Source organism: Candoia aspera, chromosome 2 (genome assembly GCF_035149785.1).
Source record: "Candoia aspera isolate rCanAsp1 chromosome 2, rCanAsp1.hap2, whole genome shotgun sequence".
NCBI classification, from domain to species: Eukaryota; Metazoa; Chordata; class Lepidosauria; order Squamata; family Boidae; genus Candoia; species Candoia aspera.
The window spans coordinates 77743353-77766816 of record NC_086154.1 but is presented as its reverse complement, the minus strand read 5'-3'; the positions used below and the strand labels follow the sequence as shown (position 1 = coordinate 77766816).

Genomic DNA, 23464 nt, shown 5'->3' with positions numbered 1-23464 from the left:
TCCTGCTCCAGACTCAGTCCTCTTTTATCTGTCCTCTGTCTTGGTAGTGGCTCTTCCTTCTGTCCCTCAAGGCCATTCCCTCTGTCCTTGACACCTGTATTTTATGTAGAAAGTTGGACTCCTCATAGGAAAGTTGCATCTGCTTCTTAATAATTTTGCTTGCCACTTTCAGTCCTAGAGTTTCTTTCTTAAAATTGTACTTACAATTGTACATGTTATTTTAAGTGTGGTCACATGAAAAGAAAACAACTCTGATAGTTTTATGGTCAATATTTTTTTAAGGATCTCTAACATATAATTTGCTCTGTTTACATCAACTGCATATTGGATTAATATTTTCACTGAGCTATCTAGCCTGCAAGTTCAGTCAACGAAGTAAGGGATGTGCCTATCAGTAGTGCATAACCAAAAAGGCATCTTTTCAACCTGGGCTTTCTTTGCACCATTTCTAACTCTAGACAAGGGAAGAAGGGGGACACTTTTGCCACTGATCCAGGACTGTTGATCAGGATTGAAGTCCTCTAGCACAGGGGTCCCCAATCCCCGGGCCACAGACTGGTACCGGTCCATGGCCTGCTAGGAATAGGGCCGCACAGCAGGAGGCAAACGGTGGGCGAGCGAGCGAGTGAAGCTTCATCCGCTGGCATTGCCGCCTGAGCTCTGCCTCCTGTCAGATCAGTGGCGGCAGTAGATTCCGAAACCATCCCCCACCCCGGTCCGTGGAAAAATTGTCTTCCACGAAACTGGTCCCTGGTGCCAAAAAGTGCAGGGGGAAAAGAAGCAAAATTGTAGACCATAAATAAGAAATATATATAAATACAAAACAATTTTGCTGCTTTTATATACCTATTGTCCATCCTCCATATTTCCTGGAACTAATTAGAAACAAATTTAGAGCAGATCAAATAAAATTGATCTTTGGCAATTTAACTAAGCCTTTTATTGTTTGAATAATGCATACATTTGTAATTCATCAAATGCCATTCTTTTTTCAAGAACTATCAGTCTCACAATTTCTTCATTAGAAAGAAGAAAAAGCTGGTGGGACAGACAAAGTGCCATAATAATCAAGGATAATAGGAACTAGTGCACTTGATAGGATTTTAAAACTTAAAGTATATGAGAAAGAATATCTTGTCATGATTTTACAATGAAAGTAGTCACAGAAGCAAAGCTTTGAAGTTATTTTATTAATTATTTTTGTTAAATTGGTGCATTAGATTGAAAACAAGAACAAAAGATTTACAGGATAGTGTCCTTACTGGAACCCACAAAATTGTAAATTAGTCAGCCAGGTTTATTCAATTCTTCTTCAGGATGGACTAAAAATACTCCCCAAAGGAAAAATAAAATGCAATGTAATGATTTAATTTTAGAAACATAGGAAATGTAATTGCAGAATTGAAATAACATTTTCCTCTTTTCATAACATATTAAATTCTGTGAATAGAATTTGAAATATGAAGGCATTGTTGTCTGCATTTCATATGTATTCTGGCTCTGAAAAAAAGATGCTTTGATTTTGCTTACAATTTCATAGAAGAGGAATCCTGTTGTTATCTTCTTTGTTCTTACAAAAACTCATTCTCCTACTCAAGCACCTGAATATATCAAAATGGATATTGATACCCTTGCTTACTGTGCAAAAACTTTGTAGCCTGCTGAGGCACAGCTTCTGGGTATTCAGCCCAACACGTGGGACATTGAACATACAAAGGCAATGCCTGAATGGGGCTAAAATCACAGTAATAAATCTGCTTGGATTCTCCCAGTTGATTCTCAATCACTGGGTGATTGGTGGTGGGGGGCAGTTTTCAGTGATGTGATCTGGTCATAAATCTGTTTGAATGGGCTTGTATGTTATTAGTGTGTTGCCTATAACATAGTAGAAGGTGGGATATGTGGAAAAACATCCTGAGCTTTTACCATGACTGATAAAGGAATGTAAAAACAGCAGACCACCTTTCTCTTGAGTGTAACAGTCAACTGAATAATCTTGCAACCACAAGGCTTCTAGAGCTAATGCAAACTTCATTTTTATCCTTCTGTAGCTATTAAGCCCAATACGTTGATTTTACATGCACAAACTACTTCATTACTTCATTGGGCTGGGTGTGGCCTGTGCCAGTTGGACTTCTAGTGTTTGTGCAGACACTAGCAGATAATTCCTACCTCATGTACTTTCCCACTAGTATAAGGTTGGATACAATCCAAGAATATAAGGCTTGTTTTTACTAGATCCAACCAACACGTCTGACTCAGCATCTCATCTCCAACCTCAATAGGACAAACGCCTCTGCTTAGTAACAACATTTGCAGGGGAAGGCTTTCACCTCTTTTTTATGGTAGCATCTATTATGAGAATTATGTTGAATCCATTAGCCTCTTCAGCTAATAGGTGTTAAGAAAGCAATCCTTCGTTAATTTCCACAACTATTTCCTTTTAAAACTATCTAAAAGAGCAGCCATAAAGAAATCTAAATCCTGTAGGCCTTGTGTAAGGCAATTCTCTTGAGCATATTGCAAATCCTCTTAACTAGGTGGCCCCAGGTGTTATTGTGGACTGCCATTCTCCTACTCTCCTACAGAAACTGTGGCAACATCTTGATCATCTTGATTTCTTTTCAAGATGATCTTGAAATGCTTTTGCTTTCTTTGGCATAGGGTGAGGGTTAAAAATAGGAGTGGCCAAGGTGGTACACCTTGGCTTGAGTTTTATTTATTTGGTAAATTTATATAGCTGCCCATCTCACATACGCAACTTTGGGCAGTGTACAAAGTTAAAGCAGCGAGTTGAAGCTCGCTGACAAGCCCCATTTCATAAATGGTGAAGAGGATGGAAACCCCACAATTTCTATTCAGAAAGATATCCCCACAGCCCTCTCATTCTTGCTACTTGTGATCTCTAAGTATTGGTGTAAACTGGTGGAAGCCCACCCCTGAAAGCTATGCCCTCACCCCTAACTACACAAAAGGTTTGATTCAACTGCATTAGCTGTCGGTGTGCGTGAGAGAAATAGCGCATGCATATCCCTGTCAAGAGATGGAACTCAGTACAAGTTTCTGGACATACAGGTATTTTTAACTTGAGCCAAATGTCTGTTTCAAAACATATTCTCAATATCCTCACAGCCATTGTAAAAACAGAAATACGTGTATCTATCAATATTTTATTCAGGGTGAGGGATATTATAAACTATATTTTGTTCTTTATTGTATTTGAATTGCACAATGAGGCTGGGCTGAAGGAAGAACATTTGTTTTTCATTTACTGGCTGAAAATGATGCAAGATGGCATCCAGTCATTTCACAATTCTGACATCCAATATTATGGTGGTTTCAAATTCTCACACCCACAGCATTTTCTTCGCAAATAGCATACAAGGCATCTAATTCTCCATTTGTGTTTGGGAGATTGCAGATATAATGTTCATATGAAAGCTACTGACAAACTAAATTTGGCTTCTTATAGGAAATATTCCAAAGCAGTAATTGATGTTTTCCAGATTCTTACAATCCCTCTAGTGACATCTAGTGGAGTTTACAGGATCAAATACAGCACATATAAACACATTATGCTAGCAAATAATCTTCTACTTTTAAATATATATTTTAACATATATTGGCTTTTTGACTCTTTTACAAGGAGTAATATAATTAAAATCTCAGTTAATTTGAGCCACTATTTTCTGTATTTCATGGGAAAGTTTGCACAATCTTTTTATATAGCCAAAGTTAAAAGGCAATTGTCAAGAATTATTTTGTAGGCGTAAGACAACCTGGGCCACTCTGAGCATTAGTGCTTTCTTGTCAAAAGAAGGGCACTATCCTACCATTATACTAAACTGGCTAGGCAGGCTACAGGTTATAAAAGCTACAGATCCCCAATCCTGATCTATGGCTGGATCCAGTTTTTAAGTAGCTCCACTGAAATGAACAGAAATTTTAGTTAGGCATGTGTCTACAGATTGGATTCAAAGTTACTTGTACGTGGAGAAGACTCATAACAAGCAAAGGAATTTTAATTAGTTAGACCAACTAGTCATACTAAATTCAATCATTCTAAATAGAAAAGGGCTAGATTCCATTCTATATTGTTTTTATTCAATTTCACTGCATTTCAGAATAAGCAAGAGCCAAATAAGTTCAGGCCATCTGACTCCCAAATGGCTTAAATTGCTAATATACTGTTAATTTGACGTTATGAATAATAGGCTATAATTTTGTGATAATAAAAACAAATGCTGTATTTGTAGAGTACCAGTTACCGGGGACAAATAATAGGGCACCACTATTTCCAGTGTAAAGTTTTAAAGATATAGCTGATTATTGCATGAGTTGGAAAGAATTGGACTAGGTAGTCTTGTGTGACACCTAGAACCAGTTCATTAACTCTGCTGTGGATATCCCAGAAGCAACTGGGTGGCCATTCTGGAAGGATGCTTGATTAGATGGACACTTCATCCAAATTATCCTGCTTTGCTTCAGAATCTGGAGCGCATCTAATGGGCTCTTCTTTCAGAATTCACACCAGCCCAAGGACTCTCTTTTGAAGCAAGAGACAGGGAAAACAGAGGAAAAGTGGTCTTGATGTCTGTGTGTGTGTGTGTGTAAATCAAGATGATGGCCGTAACAGCATGATCAAAACCCTGTCCCTTTTTACATGTGTCACACATGCATTATCCTGGCAGGGTTGAAGATGTGATCCCTCAGCACAAAGCTCCCATATTTCCATGAAGTATGAGAATATGAGGACTTCACTGAAACGTAAGTGTATCGTTCAATCATTAATGGTTCAGTGACATCCAAACAGACAGCTTCATATTTATCTATGGCTTACAAATCATTAACTCAGACAACACCAAGACCATTTCAAACATTTTACTAAATCAATTCACACAAATTCCAAATTGCAAATATAATTAAGGGCAACAGGGTTCTTTTCTCCTTGGATTCATCATTAAGACATGAAATCAACACAAATCAGATATGTAGCATTTTTCCCTTCTTTAAAAAGATGAGAAAGGAATGCCACTTGATAAAAGCACCACAACACTGTTACAAAATAGGATCTGCCAGTTTCTTCCACAAATAAAAGACTATGTACTGCTAACAACTTTCCAATCAATCCATACTTCATTAAAATAAAACTATAAAATCTCCTAGATTACACTAAATTCAGACAATGCCTGGAATACAGTGCATTAAACAGCAGTAATGTCAACTATCAGTGCCAACATAAAACATTTTTAAAAGTTAAAAAAAAAAGGCCCATCTTTATTCCCTAGACGAATGAAATTTAAAATAAGGGGCTCTCTGTTTCACAATGAGGAATTTAAGGAGAGGGGACCGGGCAAGGAGGCAAGTATCATTCGCTTTCTAGACTTAGTTGGCATCTAACTTGGCCATTTCTTGCACATAAATCCCTATACTCTCACTATCAAAGAGAACAAAATAGACTGTCTTGATTGAAGAGGACATCGTTGATACGAAATAGCTGGAAATGGCTTTCAGGATCAGCTGAGCAGCAGTCTGCTTTGGGAAACCATTCCTATTCATAGAATTTTGGAGAGAAAAGACAATTAAAATTCACTTAATAAAAGCTGAAGGAGGCATAGGAATCTCACTGAATGTAAAAAAAAAAATGGCACAACATCCTAATGAGGCTTGCAACAAAACGTAGTTTCCTAGTTCCAAAGGTCCTGTCAATGAGTTCACTATGAATTCCTGAATCTACATGCTTGGGAGTACTACCACTGAAATCTCTGAGTAGTCATGTATAGGTATGTGCTATGCATCTTGCAGAACCTTGAAGGAAGAATATATGGAATGAGATTTAAAAGGAAATGAGGGGACCATGGTTTTTTTTTCACTTATCTGAAGAGCAGAAACAAAGAAAGAATGCAAGAATGCCAATTAATGGCAGCCCTTTCCTTCTTGACAAGCCCTATCTTCTCTTTGCAGGCTGGCTTCTTAAAGCACCACGGCCAGCACAGCAGGCATCAATAACAACCAAACCTAAGCTATGGAAGAGCATGTGAAATCATGGCTCAGTTCTGCTTAGGCAGCAATGTATAATCAGTGGACCCCTGGAGCTTTATGTTCAGTCCTCCCAAAACTACTCCAAAGACTCCCATTGAATTATAATCTTAAATGTGACAGAAGGGGAAAAATATTACATACAAAGTAAACTTTAATTAATTGCATTTAATGTCATTTTAAATTGAACATGTGAATTGATTTAAAAGAAATTATTTTTTTGCTGGACTTATTTTGGGGATTGTGGGATTCATGTCACTATCCTCTTGGCCTAAAAGTGTTGTGTACCACTATGCTATCATGTTGAATTCACAGTTGGAAATAACTCACATAATTTTTAGCATATTTTCAGGGCATGCCTAACTAACCAAGTGACTGCAATCCTGAGGAACAAGCAGAAAAGAAAGGGGACTCTTGATCAGCTCCAATAAGAATAGCTGAATAAGGCTAGCTTTAAAGGACTCTGAAGATACCGTCTGAAGCTAACATTTAAAAAACTGTACTTGTTGCTTTAGAGATGAGTATATAGAACTTAAAACTTTTTAATGCCATCCTACAGATTTGGTTTGCTGAAGTTGGACATCATAGAGCGTCTGGCGTAAGGATTATATATTGCCCACTGTGCCTCCTCCCACTTCCCCTCTTTTCTTGAAATACACACAGATGCACACACACATATAATGAATCACCCCATGTAAACTCATGTTTTATCCATAAAATTGGACAGAACTGTTTATATAGATTTAATGAGTAGTGTCTGCTTGACAGATGTCTGTCTTGGAACAGCTGCGTACATGTGTTGGCTCTGAGATAAATTCTGGTCTTAAAAACTTAATGTTTTAAGATTTTTATTTACCATTCTTCAGACTTGTTGAACTGAACTGACAGGATGAGCATGTTATTCTTTACAGGAACCCATTTTCACTTAGAATGTCAATCTGATTCAAATACTAGTAAACTCCCCTCTACATACAGTACACAAACAGCTGCACTCAAGGTAACTTTATTGAATGGGAAATACTTATTTTTGTCCTGCTTTATTTAAAAATGTTAAGACCTTCCTGTCCCTGGTCATTTGGGACAATTTCTTAAAATGTAATACTTCAAGAGAATGAGAGCAGTAACTCCATTCATCAAGGAAGTTGTATAATACTGTTTTGTAGACAATTTACCTGCAAAAATGCTTTTCATAATATTGGCTCCTCTAACTGCACAGTTTCCTAAAATTTAGTAACTCTAGCCATGGCTAAAAAGGTATGTTACCAAGGGTACATGTTTAACCTCACTAGAGATTGTGGACAGAAATGAATGGAATCATTATTGCTAAATACTGCTAAAAATAAAAAGAGCACTGCTGGGCCATCCAGCTTAATTGTCTCACACAGTGACTGTTCAGAAGCATGGAGAGGCGATAAGCCAGTATTAAAGAGTAGTGTATAGTAAATTGCAACATGAAAACTGCAAGGATTTAATCATTTTGCAACATAGCATTTATTGAGCCACAGCAGCAACTATAATACAGTATTTTAGGATCATCATAGCTATGACACATTTTTATGGATTTAGGTTTCATAGAAGAGAAAAATACCTTACAGCTCTATGTTTGAAAATTATAAGTAAGGACTTCATCTTAAAAGAACAGAAGGAAATGGTTGCTTAATATAATCCACAGTGATTATCAGTAAGAAGCATGCAAAATTGTCAGGGATCGTGTTTGACACTAAACCATGGTTTGTTGAATATCATAGAGACCTGGGTAATCTATTGTGCTACAACACAATCCTTGGATTACAAACCACAATTTTACTAAGCCACATCAAAGAATCACTTTATTGCCTAGCATGTTGTGTGAATGTACATTTGGAGACAAACTAGATGAAGTCCAGGTTTACCTGCCACTTCCAATGGAAGGAAATGCAATTGACTTCAGCTTCTTTTCATCTGCCAGTGCTAAGCAGTTTTTCACTGTCTTTTCCAACAGCTCCTCACATTTGTCTGAACCCCAAATGGGGCTATTGCAATGGATCACAAATTTTGCTGGCAATCCATGTCCTGAACTGACAACAGCTGGTTGAAGAAAAAAGAGGGTATTTAATATTTTGGAAAATGCAATTAGAACAGTATAATTCAGCAGTGAAGGATACATATAGTTTTTTACTCCAAATGGAACACTTATCCTGTATACTGAATGTGACTACATTTATACACAATGGCTAAGTTTGGACATAGGATTAAACCATGATTTACTGCTGGGGTGAGCAACCATGTCCTATACTCTACATACCAAAACATTCTTTGGGCCTCTTTCTATAAATCATGTTTATTACATTTCAAAAATGACAATGCAATTACCTGCCATTGTAAGTAGAAAAATAACACTGTAAGCTTTCTTTTGGGCACCCACAATATTAAATTCTTGAATAGAAATAAAAGCCCACCCCCTCTTCAATGACATAATCATGTCACCGCTCCCCTCAAAATGGTGTTCAGCCACTGCTCCTTTCCCCCCCGCAAAATATAGTGCAGCCTCCTGAATACTAAAACTTTGCCCAACCCTGGCATAGTGTCTCATGAGGCTTTCTACTCTCCTTTCATCTTCCAATATACCTTTTAGAAGACTAAACACTTTTGTTGTATTTTCAGCTGACAACAGTTATTCATTATATCAGAACCCCAAACTGTGGTTAGATTTAACCTTCCCTACCAGTGTGCCTCCAGATATATTGGAAATGAAAACCCCATAATTTCCAGCATACCCATGTGAGCTTGGGAATTGGGTTATGTATAGTACAAACAAATCTAGAAGGAATCAGGTTAAGGAAGTCTCATTTAGAGAGGGAAATCAACTTAAAACAATAGTTTATAGTTGAAGCTTTCCCCCTAAACCATAGTTATGAATGAAGGCTATGCAGTGCTTCAGATCTGAAAGCAAAAAGATGTTTTGGAGTATGTGTACCATTTCCTGGGATTGTGTAGCAATATCACACAATCTTGGGGAAAGATGTGTTTCAGTGCCCTCTGAAACACTGTTGAATCCAAACTGCTACACAGCCCTCTTATGCACAGCCACATGTTCAGTGGTGGTTAAATGAGGGTGGAAGCAAATTTTCCAACATTTTCCTTGTGGCCATGTTGGATGGAACGATGGCATGGAGAAGAGGCTGAGCACAAGACCTGTGACAAAATGACAGCTGTGTGTTACAGCAAATCCTATTCATGCACCCATTTGTAACTACACTGACTTTTGAACAGATGGGGAATCCCAGTCAGTGGTGATACATTGATCACTATGTTGTCTAAAAAACCACATTGACTGAAAATCCCTTAAATAACAAACTGAAAGATTTCCTGGAAATCCTAACTTAATGTGGCTACTGCTTTATCCTTTAGTTAGTCGCAGTATTAATATGAATAGCAAAACCTTTCTGATTTGTACAGTATGTGAAATTTGGTTGCTACCAAAACCTCAAGTTAAGGTTGACTTAAATAATATTGTTTTGAATTTTCTGGTGGTCTGCAATGTTTCTTACTTTTCTAGTGCTATGCAATCCTTTTTAGGTTCATGGTGAACTGCTGCATACCTCATCTCAGATGTTGTTTTGTGATATTCATATTTCAATCTTGTCAATGAAAGGAGGAAATCCAAGTAAGCAAGCAAGCAAGCAATTTCTAAGCACCATTTTGCTTTTATGTATATCATAACATATGATCAATACAATGTATGTACGAGCTACAGCTAATATTTGCGTGGCAGGGGTAGACATTTGTATGTTTGAGATACTGTTCCTTTACTCTGGGAAATAGAATGGGCTAATAGAATAAAATAATGCACTGCATTAAGAGTTAAGGGGGAATACTTGGAATCACACTGATGAGTTACTCTCTCTCTACGTTCAAGAAACTTCATTGGTCATACTCACATGAGCAAATCAGTTGTGAAATACAAATTAAAATACAAATACAAATTCACACTGATTTTCCCCCTCAGTGGCATAACGCTTACCATTAATACATAGGTAATACTTTAATCAGCAAGCCTCTATGAATGTTCCTAATAGGAAGCTCTACTTTTTTTTTATGTTTTAACTTTGATTACCTAGGATTCTATGCTCCTCCAATCATTCACACTTCCACATACAGTAGACCTGCATAGGACTATGTGGCTCTAAACGTATTTTTTTTTAATTTTACAAATTTAGCATTTTGAATTAGTGCATATACTACTGGTGATTTAAAACTGAATGTGTGCATAGTTTATTTTCTTTCTCCTGTTTCCCCCTTGTTTTATTATTTTCAGTGTGGTGTTAATGCCTTCTTATAAACCCAGGTCAGAAGGCCTTTTTGACAGAATCCTGATTTGAGGACATTCCTGATTTTCAAAAAAAAATTCAGCTAAATTGAACTTAAGTCATGGATAAAATGTTCCCCATTTTTCAAGGATTTAAACTGCACCTCCTGCTGTGTCCAATGGCCCGTTCTTTTTGCGAAGTTCAACAACAGCCTCCAGGAATTCTTTTCCACCCCTCTTCTCCAACGTGCTCCCTGTGCAAGAACAGAGCAGTGACTGTTCCACATCCAACAGAGCATTTATCACTTCAGGTGGCTATACATTGCAGATTTCTCTGAGCAAAAAATAGGGTAGGGGGGACTGCAAAGTAAGATCTAAACCTTTGGGGACTGGTCCATAAGTAACAATTCCCTCTTGATTTCCATCTTTTTAAAAATTCACCCTCCCACATGATTTATCCTGATGCAATTTGCAATGCCAACCAGCAGGGCAGTGACATTTCTTGCTGCTGCTTCCATAGAACCAGAGAGTAGACATGTCTTCTAGAAAACGGGCAAATGCAATGGGACTTGACTGTTGTACCGACGCTTTCCCATGGAGGGCAATGTCCCCCTTTCTGTTACAGACTGCTTTAAAGACAAAGTTGCCATAAGAAGAACTTGAAACTCACCTCATCTTCATCCCTGACCCCAACAGGTGGCCCCCGGGAGTGTAACAGTCTTGTGAGTGCAACTGGCTGCTTTACTTGACAACTGCCCGGCTTGTTGAACCACCTTTAACCAAGAGGAAGAGCCTCAGAAATAAGGAGATTTTCTAGGGTGCATCCTTCCCTCCACTGAATTGCTTCACTACAGCTACAGAAGTGTAACAAATGCTGCTCAGGTCAGGAAGGGAGCTGCATCATTTCAATTACTGAGGTTTGCGCAAAGGCAGTCCACCATGAACTGGTTTAGATCTTATTTTGCAGCTTTACTTTGATACAGAGGAAACAGAACGTAGCTGAAAAAGGTTCATTCCTAATGAAGCACCCAAATCACATTGCATTTTGTTTTATGATTATACAAGGAGCGAGGCAAAGAAACAGTGACAGTGATACTTGATTAATTCCGGATTAAAGAAGTAACTTTGTAAATTGATCTTTGCAGCCTAATCATAAACATATTTACCTAGTAAGTAACTCAGGCTTATTTCAAGAGAATTCATAAGGATACTTAGGCGCAATGCCTCAGGCTGCAACCTTTACCGAACTCAGCAAAGCTTACTCCCAGGTAAACATGTAAAGGGTCAGGCTTTTAGTATTGAAGGTCACAATATTCTGCAAAATGAATTCACTCAAGTGATACGGAGGAGGGAGCTGCAATTTCTAATGGAAGTCCACATATTATATGCTCATTGAAAAATACTTCTCAACTTGGTAGTACGTATCCAAACCAAGTATCAGAACTACTGGAAATCTATTATGCTGTCTTCGACATCACAGCCTAATCTGAGAAGATAATTTTATTTTGCCTGGCTGGGGAATCCTGGGAGTTGAAGTCCACACATCTTAAAGTTGCCCAGGTTGAAAAACACTGATTTAATACATGTATATCCTGCCTTCCTTCCATCATGGAGGCATTAAGGAGGGTCCCAGGTGGTTTTCCCTCCAAGCATGGACCAAATCCAGACCTGCCTCATCATGCATCCTCAGTTCCTCAAATACTGGCCTGGGGGAGTAGCAAAACCAAGGTATTGAATGAAAAAAAAATCTAAATTACTCATGCAATTTTAAAATATGAATTATACAGTAGTGGTTAATTAGTCCACAGCCCATAGGCTGCTTGTGGCTCCTGATCCTTTTTTTTGGGGGGGAGGGCTGCTTCTCTGCTCCTTAGAAATTACACTGCTAAACTACAGTGGGACACTCCAGATCAACCGAGACCTGATTTCCCAGCAATTTTTGCATTAGAAACAGGGACTGCACATCATACGGAAGGCAGTGTTTCTCTCACGCTGGCTGGGAAATTCTGGGAGTTGAAGTCGACACATCTTAAAGTTGCCGAGGTTGAGAAACACTGTCGTAAGGCATCTGTTTTGCATGTGAAAGGTCCCATGTGTTCTCCCTAATATCTGAAAAGAAGGGAGAGCCTAAGATCTGAAATGTGTGAAACGGCTGTCAGTCAATGCACAGAATACTAAATGAAATGCCCTGACTCAGCCTAAGACCATTTCAATAAACTTGACAGAAATATTTCTGGGAACAGTCACCATCAGGACGTCTGACTAATACATGATCCCAGTGCTTGTAAAGGAACTATGTAACTTCCCCAAAGATGGCTGAAAATATTCCTAGAAAAATGCTATACTGGCCAAATACGAACATTCAGCAGGCATTGGTTTCAAAAGTCTGAAATGAGTTTGAGGAAAATATATCTTCACTTTTGTTTCACTACTTTAAGAGGGTAGCTTGCTGATTCGAGGAATGTAGAGAGGGCTTTTATCTATTTCCTAAGGCAATTTTCACACACAAGTATTGCCAATTAAGGCTGGGCTGACAAGGTCTTTTAAATTATCATTCAAAAATCTTGCATGGGTCTATATTTTCATTTTGATATGACTTTAAAGTATACGAGCAATTTTTAGTATTGATGAACATATTATAATTGTCCTACAGAAATGTTAACTTGTACTTAAGGAATGAAATGCTCTCTTCATTTTAAATTAGAAGGGGGTCTTCCTGTTATTGTCATGTTCTGCAGCTTTCAGCTGAGTGGCTCTTTGCTCATCACAAGCATAGATATATGTGTTACTCCCATAGAATAATGTCACTATTTCATGCTGTCAAAGCAGGCATTGGTATAATGGTGACAACAGCAGATGCCTATAAAATTTGTGAAATATTTCCCCAACACACACTGCGGTTAGAAAGGTCTTTATATAAATAAAAGTTAATCATTTGAAGCTAAGCATGTATGCACTTCCATTCTTTCTTCCAGCAGCCACAAGCAATTAGAAGACCATATGATACTGAATGAAACAATCCAGGTCTTCCTCTCCCAAATCAAGTATCAAATCAAACACAAGCATGTCTTGCTATTTTTAGAAATTATGGGTTTTTAAAGTCAAAATAAAGGACATGTTGCATACATAAATTTTCCCACTAATTTCAATGGAAATAAACATAGCTAATTTAGACGGAATCAAACAATTACTTTAAAAATGTAGGAGGATTTCTGATCTATGATATTCCATGTGAAATTGCACAAAAGCTAGTTTTGGCAATTTCTCCTATGTCCTTAGAATATACAGGGAAAAAATAGGTGGATATAGTAACTTTATGAAAATTTACATGGTTCTCAAAATTGCAACTGATAAATTACAGGGATAAAACTTTTCCAAATATAACCAAAGTTATATTCCTTGTATCTTCTGAATAATCAGGTACCTATATATCAGGTGGCTATATATTGAAAATGTAGGTAGAAATACCATATGGCCTTTGAACTTTTTGATGGACTTTTATTTTTAAAGATTTTATTTGCCTCACTGAAAGGGCATCCCTGGTTAGCTTGTCATATATTTTCTAAAGTAATAGCTTCAGGTATTAAAGCATTAGAATACCTGGTAGTAAATGTGTTGCTTATGATAAAATTGTTAACATAGTTGAGTTAAGGAGAACATACTGTTATTAGCATTCAAAAACCAATCTTATTGTATTTTGGTCTGACAGTGGTTCCTGGCCTTGTGGGGGGCCGAGTCTTACATCATTGTAACTTGCTATGCTATGAATCCTTGCCTCCCAAATATTGTTACTTTAATATTAAGGGTCCCTTAATATTATAACACATCTGTAGGCTGTCAATCCATGCTTCTCACAGACTCACCTTTCCAACCATACTTCCAAAATCCTTCCCTCTTCAGTCCCCCACCCACCAAACATCGATTGGACAAAGGTACCTTGTATTATGATGCTTTGATGGTATTACTCAATCCTCACAATTACTAATGATTAATATTTGTATTGGAGAAAACCTATCTATGTGGTCTCTAAGAGTTGACATCAACTTGATGGCATATAATCAAACAATCAAAATTGGATTTAAGCCTGTGAAATTAACATTCTCTCAAAGAATTACACTTTGGTGAGATGCCTCTGTTAAATGGTGCCTCTGTTAGTGTTCCACAGATAGCTCTAGTTTCTAGGACAGGGAAGTCTCTCAAGCAGTATGCTCAGAGACTTAACTCCTTCTTACTAGACAACGAGGCAAAATCACTGTTTATGTAATAGAGGTAAAGGTGCAACCTCTCATGAATTAACTACTAGTAACTACAGGAACACATCTGGATAATTTTCTTGCCACTGCTTTTTTCAATAACTCTTTTTTTAAACTTGCCAGTTTATTCTAGAGAACTGAGGACTTCCGATGGTCTCACATCCATGCACCAACCATGACTGACCATGCTTAGCTTTTTTTCAAGATCAGTCAAGGTTGCTTTGCATTGATCAAAAAGCCTTTTTCACTTAACCATTTGGAATTTGCTCCAGTTGGAATTGAGGTGGACTGCTGGAAGTGAGAAAAGAATGCAGCTCTGCAGAGCAGGGACAAGGTTGCTGCTGCTGATTGGTCATGCATACACACACAAAGTCTGCAGCGCTGAACTCTCCATTACCTACTTCACCACCGATGTAGAAGTCAGAATTTGTCGGGTGAACGACAGCATCACTGTCGATTGTGGCAATGTCAGCCTGAACAACTTGCAACTACAACAGGTAAACAAATGTGTATCAACCATGTTGGTCAAAGACCTAGAACAGGATCTACATTTATGCACATACCAACATCCTTCTTTATCCTACCTTTTGGGCTCCAAAATATGTGCAATAAACCATCACAATAAAGCCTAAAATCTGTGTACAGGTGTATGCTGAGAAAAGGGGGAATGAAAGGAGAAGGTAGAGAAACATCAAATACATAACTTTTAGTACTTGACCAATAGGTCAAAGACACTGCAGTTCAGGAAGCAAGTATAAAGAACAGCTAGCATCTTCTTTTGCAGAACCTGTAAAAACGTAATCTTAAAGAACATGATGATAACACCATCCAATCTGGATCATCAAATTCAACAAAGCAACCGGTTTCTCCATTCTGATAGACTGTCTTTGCAATATTCCTTGATTTTTATTTCTCTCTAACGATGTATAATCATGTTGGGAATATTTATGCACTTTAAGGCCCAGAGAAATCAATGTGTAAATTAACTTCCCAGAGGTTACTGATAGCATTTTCAGTTTGCAATACTGTATTTACTTACTGAAGATTTAACCTCACTGACAGGGGCAGAGATAAATTCCGAATGGCAAGTGGGGAAGGAATGAAGTGAAAGATAGCTTTTTGCTTTGAAAGCTCTTTGGGTTCATGCTGGTCAGAAGAAGCAATGGTAGTGGAGATGCATGCAGTAGATATGTTAGTCTGAGCAAAATTCTTCTTAAATTCTCCCTCTGAAACTAATAGTGGGAAAACTATATGACCCAATGCTGGGTCTTTGAAGGATGTAGATATTTTGCAAACAATGGATTATAAGCTGCCTCTACTCTAGAGGTCCCACTGGTAGATTTATGACTAAGGAATTGAAGATCTAAGGATGAATATATGTAGAGATTTGAGCATAATGTTTGTTCCATTACTTCTAAATAAACAGAAGAATAGGATTTAGTTATTATTGTATGGAACTCACCATAATATTTGTTTCTTTAATGAGGAAAAAGTGCTAATTTTATAATTTAAGTCCCAAAACATGTTACTTTTATATTTTAATCATTTATGTTTAATTTTACTATGCATCTTGTTAGCTTATTTTTTAAAGAATAAAAAGAAAATTATTTTTTTCATCCCTTCCTTCTGCAAATTAATATACATGGTAGTATTCAAAAAAATGCTTATGTAATTGAAATTAAATTCACATTTTCATTAAAAAATTATTAAATCAGGATATACAATAAAATGCAACTTGATTATCCCTGGCACTGAATGTGAAGTGGCTTTTTTAGAAATCACAAATAGCAAGGCTTTAAGAACTATCTCAATGCTGTGAAACTGAGTGCTCCAACCAAATAATGCAATCTCTCATCCAAGATGGAAAATGTAGTTGAAGGAGTTATTCATAAAACATCTGGATCAAGGCAAACAACCTAGTATTTCCACTTTAACCAGCTCGATTGATACCTGGCAAATAGAGGGAGAAAATGTAGAAGCAATGAAAGACTTTGTATTCCTAGGTGCAAAGATTCTGACTGCAGTCAGGAAATCAGAAGACGCTTAATCCTTGGAGAAGAGCAATGACAAATCTCGATAAAATAGTTAAGAGCAGAGACATCACACTGACAACAAAGGCCCGCATAGTTAAAGCAATGGTGTTCCCTGTAGTAACATATGGCTGCGAGAGCTGGACCATAAGGAAGGCTGAGCGAAGGAAGATCGATGCTTTTGAACTGTGGTGTTGGAGGAAAATTCTGAGAGTGCCTTGGACTGCAAGAAGATCAAACCAGTCCATCCTCCAGGAAATAAAGCCAGACTGCTCACTTGAGGGAATGATATTAAAGGCAAAACTGAAATACTTTGGCCACATAATGAGAAGACAGGACACCCTGGAGAAGATGCTGATGCTAGGGAGAGTGGAGGGCAAAAGGAAGAGGGGCCGACCAAGGGCAAGATGGATGGATGATATTCTAGAGGTGACGGACTCGTCCCTGGGGGAGCTGGGGGTGTTGACGACCGACAGGAAGCTCTGGCGTGGGCTGGTCCATGAAGTCACGAAGAGTTGGAAGCGACTAAACGAATAAACAACAAAAAAACTACAATTAACCTAGACGATTTTAACATTAAAATAGCTATTGTATAACTGATAAGAAAGTTGACTGGAAAAAAAAGGAGGAGGAAAAAATGCTTATAGTGCAATCTCGCTCATGTGTATGCAGAAGCAATTCCCACTGGATTCAATGGTATTTGCTCCCATGTAAGTCTGTGTAGGATCCTTACATCCTTAACTATCTCTACCCATTTCTGTCTTTACCTGAAACAGTGAAAACAGACAACTGAAATCAGAATGGAGAAACTGCTCAGTTGGAAGGCAACTTGATGATATAAAGAGCTATTTCAGTCCTCCAAGAATTTATATGCAAAATATTCCCAAGGGAACCAACAGTCACTCTGATTATTATGGAACAACATTTAAATGATTTCAGAGTTACTCAGAGAGTCATTTTCATGCAAGTATTACCTGGAGAATGCTACACATATTAATAATCTTTCCACTATGTATTTTGAGAACTAAAGATCCACTCCTGTACCTTCTTACCTGCAGTAAGTCCCCGTGAAATCAAATGGGATTTATATCTGATGAACATGCATAGAGTTGCACGATAAAATATTAAATTTATTACACGAAAATAATCTGCAAATTCCATAATTTTCATGTGACTGTTAGTTAGAGCCACCCATTCCCCATTTACCTAGATCATCTTTAAGGTCAATGTCAGCATTGGTGGGATTGATAATGGCCTCCACTTCGAAGCCGGCTAAATTACTGATTTCACTGTGAATTAGGTTCAGCTGAAAAGAAAAGCATGAGGTGGGAAATAACAACAGGACAGTTGGGAAATCACAGAGAAGCTGCAGTAAAGTAAGCTTTGCAACACAGATGAGGATAGCATCTCTGCAGGCAAATGTGCAAAAATAAACAGCAGGTCATAAAGGAGGTTGTCTATAAATAAACCAACACAGAATACGTTTCAAACCCTAGACACTGACATGACTCTGCACATGGAAAGTCAGAATTTGATAGGACAGAGCTTAGTTTACAAACTGTAATGCCAGATGGGGATGGGGATGGAAAAGCCCAAGGATGCTCAGTTTCTAGGAACTGCTACTGCAACCTGGGACTTGGTACAAGTCAGCCTCATGCAACCTAGGAGCATCCTCTGATCATAATAGCTGGGATTACGCAGGACATCCATTTATACTGATGTAAAAATATCCTTCCTTCAGAATCTTCAGGTTTTATTCTTTGTGATTGGTAGAGAGGTCATTTTTGTTCAAATTTCTGGCAGAGTGCACGAGTATAACTATGTAGTTTTGCAAGGTACAGTAAAAGCGTCCTAAGGCTCCAAACTCAGAGTGATTCCAATTGAAGCCAGCAGGATGTACTTCACAGTAGACATGCATTGTAAACTGCATTGTAAACAAAGCAGAGATGTCCTGGAAGTTTGAATATAATACTTCCATTCTAAAATTTTAACTAAGATGTAAATGTCCCTTTTTAAACAACATCTGAGACATGATAAATTATTCTATTCATTTCTAATATTTTCTGAGGTTTTCCATGTTCTGCTGTTTGAAACTTGTGCTGGGATTGCCAAAAGGAAAAGGGGGGGAGGGAGAGGAAACAAAATCAGACTCATCTAAAAAAGAAATGAAACATTAATGAAAGAAGGGTTCATGCTGTAATATGTATGTATGTATGTATGTAGGAAATTCCTGCTGGCTTACAATCTTAATTATTATTTTAATAATGTCATTTATAACTAAACAATAGGTAAAGTAGTAGACTTGCCTAAAGCAAAAAAAGCATGGAAATGCTAATTCCAGTGATCTCCTCCTGCTTTCTGAACTTCAGTTATATTAACTCACATTATGTCTGAACCAATCCATTGCTTATAGTCCACTGTTTTCAATATACCATAAGTAATAAGCAGATACTGGAAGGCAGCCTATTGCACAAATCCAGCAAGACAAGGATGTTAATTTGCAAATAAATTTCCAATTATGCATTTAGACCCAATAAAAAGGCACAGGAGAAGAATCTGTATTTAGCCCTTAAGAATGTATGCGCAGTGCTTCTGGAGTGTTTGTACACTTAAACTTGTGAACAAGCAGATTGGCTATTTTGTGCAAAACAACTCTCTTTTCTCAGTATCCAGTGGATGCATAAAATTCCCCTGTCTGCCCCCGCAATTATACAGCAGAACATTCTCCTGCTTGCCAAAAGGACTTGTCACGGTTCTGACTGTGACCACGAAAGCATGGCAGATGGCAATACTGTCCCTTAGCCTCCCCCACCATCACAAAAACCATTTTTCTCTTCTACGTTAACACAAATTTATACAGTACATGATAGCTATATGGGTTCACGACTTCATGGATAAGCGTTAGTCTAAACCAGTCTGTACATCGTATAATTCCAATTATATAACAACTGAAAAAAGAGAGCCACTTCTACTGTGGTTGTTATCTGCTGCTACCATTTCAGACGATCGTCTTTCCAAGAGCCAAATGTTTCTTAGACTTCTTGGCTTCCATATATGTTACCAGCAGCTTGTGAAAAGAATACGGTTAGAAACCCAAACTCCTGATAACATGACATTAACAGGATTAAAAGGGCTGAGATTGCGTATGCCCACCGTAACAGAGGAAAGACATCACTTTCAGTTAACCACTATTGATATGTAACATGTACTTTTTTTTTTTTTGCCTCATGCAGACATTTTTAAAAGCTGCACTTCTTTCTAGGGCTTGGCAGTTAAAGAGATAATAAGCGTAATATTAGTCATTATACATTTAAGCCAAATGGTAAGGGAATAAATCTGGAATACTTCTCAAAAAACAGACATTTCATATTATTTGTCTCAGGTTCACCACATTATTTTCCAATAATTGAATTATTTTAATAATATAATATAATATAATATAATATAATATAATATAATATAATATAATATAATATAATAAATATATTTAGATCAGGATTCAAAGAGTTACTTTTGTGGTAACAAACACACAATAATACTTAGAATAGTAGTCAGTATGTCATGGAAAGTTTAGGATTAAACTTTGTAAATATGGCTAAACATATACCCAATGCCTTCCTAGACACAAAGAATTCACTGCTTGAATGTATGGGTCCTTGCTATGATACAGTCTCATATTATGTTGTATTTCTCCACATATCATTATTTATAAACCAGTATTTATTGCTCAACCTTTAGCAAATAGCTCTTAACATTTATGGATGTGTCTTGACATAGCAACTGAATTATCTTCACGCCAGTAGAATAACATGATTAGAAGCTGACTGACACCATATTAATATAAATCACGTTAAAAGGCAACGATTTTCTGTACACAATCTTCTCTATTCCTATGAAAATTTCTCTCTGGAGGTTTCATGTATGTATATCAAACCCTTTTTGCTTAAGGGAAAATCATACTATTTCAATGCAATATAATTAGCCAATGAAATACGACACTATGACAACTCTATTCCACAAATCTATCTACAATTTCTGTAACTAAGTGGGGCACACCTTGATTTTAATCGTTTTCTTGATGTAATTCAGGTTGGAGAAAGTTAGCCCTACCTTTTAAATTCCAAGGGAAATGTGTAGCAACATGTGAACTGTCAAATATGGAGTTTTTAAGTCCACATATGCCTTGAAACACCTAAGAAGTGGCGAGATCAGGTAGGAAGAATGCTTACACATCTCTTGCCCACCAATTCTTCCTTCCTTTGTTGTCCAAAATTCTATCCTCTATATGACTTGGGATTGGCCTAGGCCTGTGGTCTTTGGATTGGTTTTTGGATTGTGGCTGTAGAGAAAAACAGCAGCAGAATCCTCTTGCAATATCCCCCCTTTCCAGCATTATCATTTATCATATAGTAGCACATCTCTTTAAGAAACTGATGTGTGTTTCTTCTATTAATCTTAAATTCTATTCATGTGTCCCAGAGAAAAAAACAAAAATTGCTCAGGATTCCTGACTGCAGTGAAGTTGCTTAAACCCAAACAGTGCTGTTTCATTTCAAACTTTCATGTTCAGTGGAAACAGTAAAGCAGGAGAACATATGGGACCCTGGCACCAAGAGCAGCTTCCTTTCAGCCAAGCCATCTTATTGTCATCACATATTAGTTTGGCCTCTTAGAAGGACAAAGGAGGTTGAATCCAGTTGATTCAAAAACCTCCGTGACCTGTCTCTGGAGTGCTCCAGTTTAGATTGATGAGTTGTAAATCTACTGCTACAGATCTGCTGAGTGTGGGTAATTTGTAGGCTTCTATAGCAAGCAAATACTCCACCACTGGCAGAATTACTCTCTCCCAGTAAGATCATTCCACAAATGTTCATTTGTGACTGGGTACTATATTAAGCCCCCACCCCCTGCCGCCTCTATTTATGCTTGCAATTTATTCCCAGGAAGAGAACCTTAATTGTAAACTTGATTTCTCCCACCTTCCTTCTGTTTCTCTCCTGTGCTAAATTATTGCTAGTCTGGATTACTGAAACCTTTTCCTTACAATTATAGGTGAGGCTTTTTATCTCTATCAAAATCACTACCAAAATTATTCGGTTTTATGAGTCATTTTCTTGGCCAAATGGTGTTTCTCATCAACATCCTTTACTAGACTCTCATTCTTTTATTTCCAACACAAATTCCATGTCCTTAGTTCTTCATGGCGGTACTCTCACTCACTTTTTTCACTTTCTGGCCAGGCTTTGGTTCCTTCTACTCTGCCACAGTCACCCACTTGAAGACCACTTTTTCTTCCTGTCTATTTCTTCTTGGGTCACTCAATAAATATAAGGCAATATGTCTTCCTCTTTCAAATTCCTAGAGACCTACTTTTTCTGAGAGACTTTTGGATTAACAGCCAAATCTTTATTCCCAATTGTAACTAAGTTTTAAGTATACATAACTGTGTTCATTCACATTCATCAATTATTATTCTTACGTCTCCTTTCTGTTTAAATTTCACTCTCCTTGGGAGCAGTGCCTTTTTTTAAAAAAAATCCATTACATTTATATAGTGACGGCATTCTGTACTTAATACTTAATTTAAAATACATGTCAAATATGTTGAGGATATGCAAATGTGTTTATGGACATATATCTCTAGGCCCAATTAAGTACATGTACGTACACACACACAAACACACACACAGAGTATTTTGAATAAATGCACAAACCTACCTTTTGCCCAAGAAATAGACTTTTAGTTGATAAGACAGTGAAACCATCTGTTGGGGTGCCTTCTGTTGTGCTGTCAGCACTTGCTGATTTACTGACTTCTCCCTGTTTCTTTTCACATATAAATCAGTTAACCAATCAGTCTATTAGCAAGTCCAACTTTAAACATAACACAACTAAAATATATATTTATGTAGCAGCTGTATGGCAAGGTGAGTAGATTCCATAGAGGAAAGAAAGTCAGCAAAATCTCAATTTTTTTTAGAATTTATATGCTGAAGCCAGGTCATCCCTCCTACATCATATTTTCAAGAGCAGCATCTATTTACTTGTCGATGAAGATTCTCAGTCATCCAGGTGGAATTATCTGTAGGTTGAGTCATGGCAACTGGATTTCTTTCTTTTTGGTTGAAACGTTTTGCTGCTTCTTCAGACTGAAGAAGCTGCTTGGACAAGCAGCGAAACATTTCAACCAAAAAGAAAGAAATCCAGTTGCCATGACTCAACCTACAGACATCTATTTTCTTGTGCTGAAAAACAAATAGTAATTTGTGTAACAGCACCAAGAATAAGTAGCTTTTTGGACTCTCTCTATGGCTAGGAATGAACCAGCAGGCAAACTAGAATTGAAAATGTAAATCTATTTGGTCCTGTAGACTATCTATATATCTAAATCTATAAAAGAAGTTGAATTATTACCAATGTTTGTACTTGAAAGGCCAATTTAGCTTCTTTTAAAACTGTATATTTTTACATCTGTATAGTAAACTAAATATACATCTTTGACTGGAATTTATAGGCAGATAGAATGCTGAAGAGCCTCAACTTCTAGAACCATTCACATATTTCACATATTCACATATTTACTCTTTAAGTACCCAGATCTAATGTAGATGTCCTCCTGAACCAGAATCATTCAGTACAATTGCCTTTTACATTACATTAAACTGGGGGTGTTTTACCAGTCATCTAGCAAAGTTAATGGGAGTCTCTGACCAACTGTGGCTGACTTTGGAAAACATGAGGAGCCCAACCTATAACTTACTGGGATGCCCACTTCCTCCTCCTCTAGTCTTTAGTTTTATCAGGAACAGGAATCAGAAGTAAACTTTTTTAGATTTATTGCATCTCCTTCAGGG

General features: G+C 37.4%; 1 protein-coding gene across 8 annotated transcripts in view; it reads right to left on the bottom strand.

The window, feature by feature from the left end:
- Positions 1–4866: 4866 nt before the first annotated feature.
- The window catches only part of LOC134489540 (core histone macro-H2A.1), a 46523-nt gene continuing 27925 nt past the window's right edge, over positions 4867–23464 (bottom strand). For 2 of the 8 annotated variants that reach the window (XM_063292287.1, XM_063292288.1), the window contains exons 5-9: positions 22329–22436; positions 17817–17916; positions 10492–10581; positions 7932–8106; positions 4867–5551 (exon numbers count right to left, since the gene is read on the bottom strand). In XM_063292287.1, coding sequence (XP_063148357.1) covers positions 5386–5551; positions 7932–8106; positions 10492–10581; positions 17817–17916; positions 22329–22436 — 639 coding nt within the window. In that variant the 3' untranslated portion in view covers positions 4867–5385. Of the gene's footprint in view, positions 5552–7931; positions 8107–10491; positions 10582–10997; positions 11101–14977; positions 15069–17816; positions 17917–22328; positions 22437–23464 lie in introns of those variants that run through there. The other 6 variants (XM_063292289.1, XR_010067139.1, XR_010067137.1 and 3 more) reach the window with 6 other exon arrangements.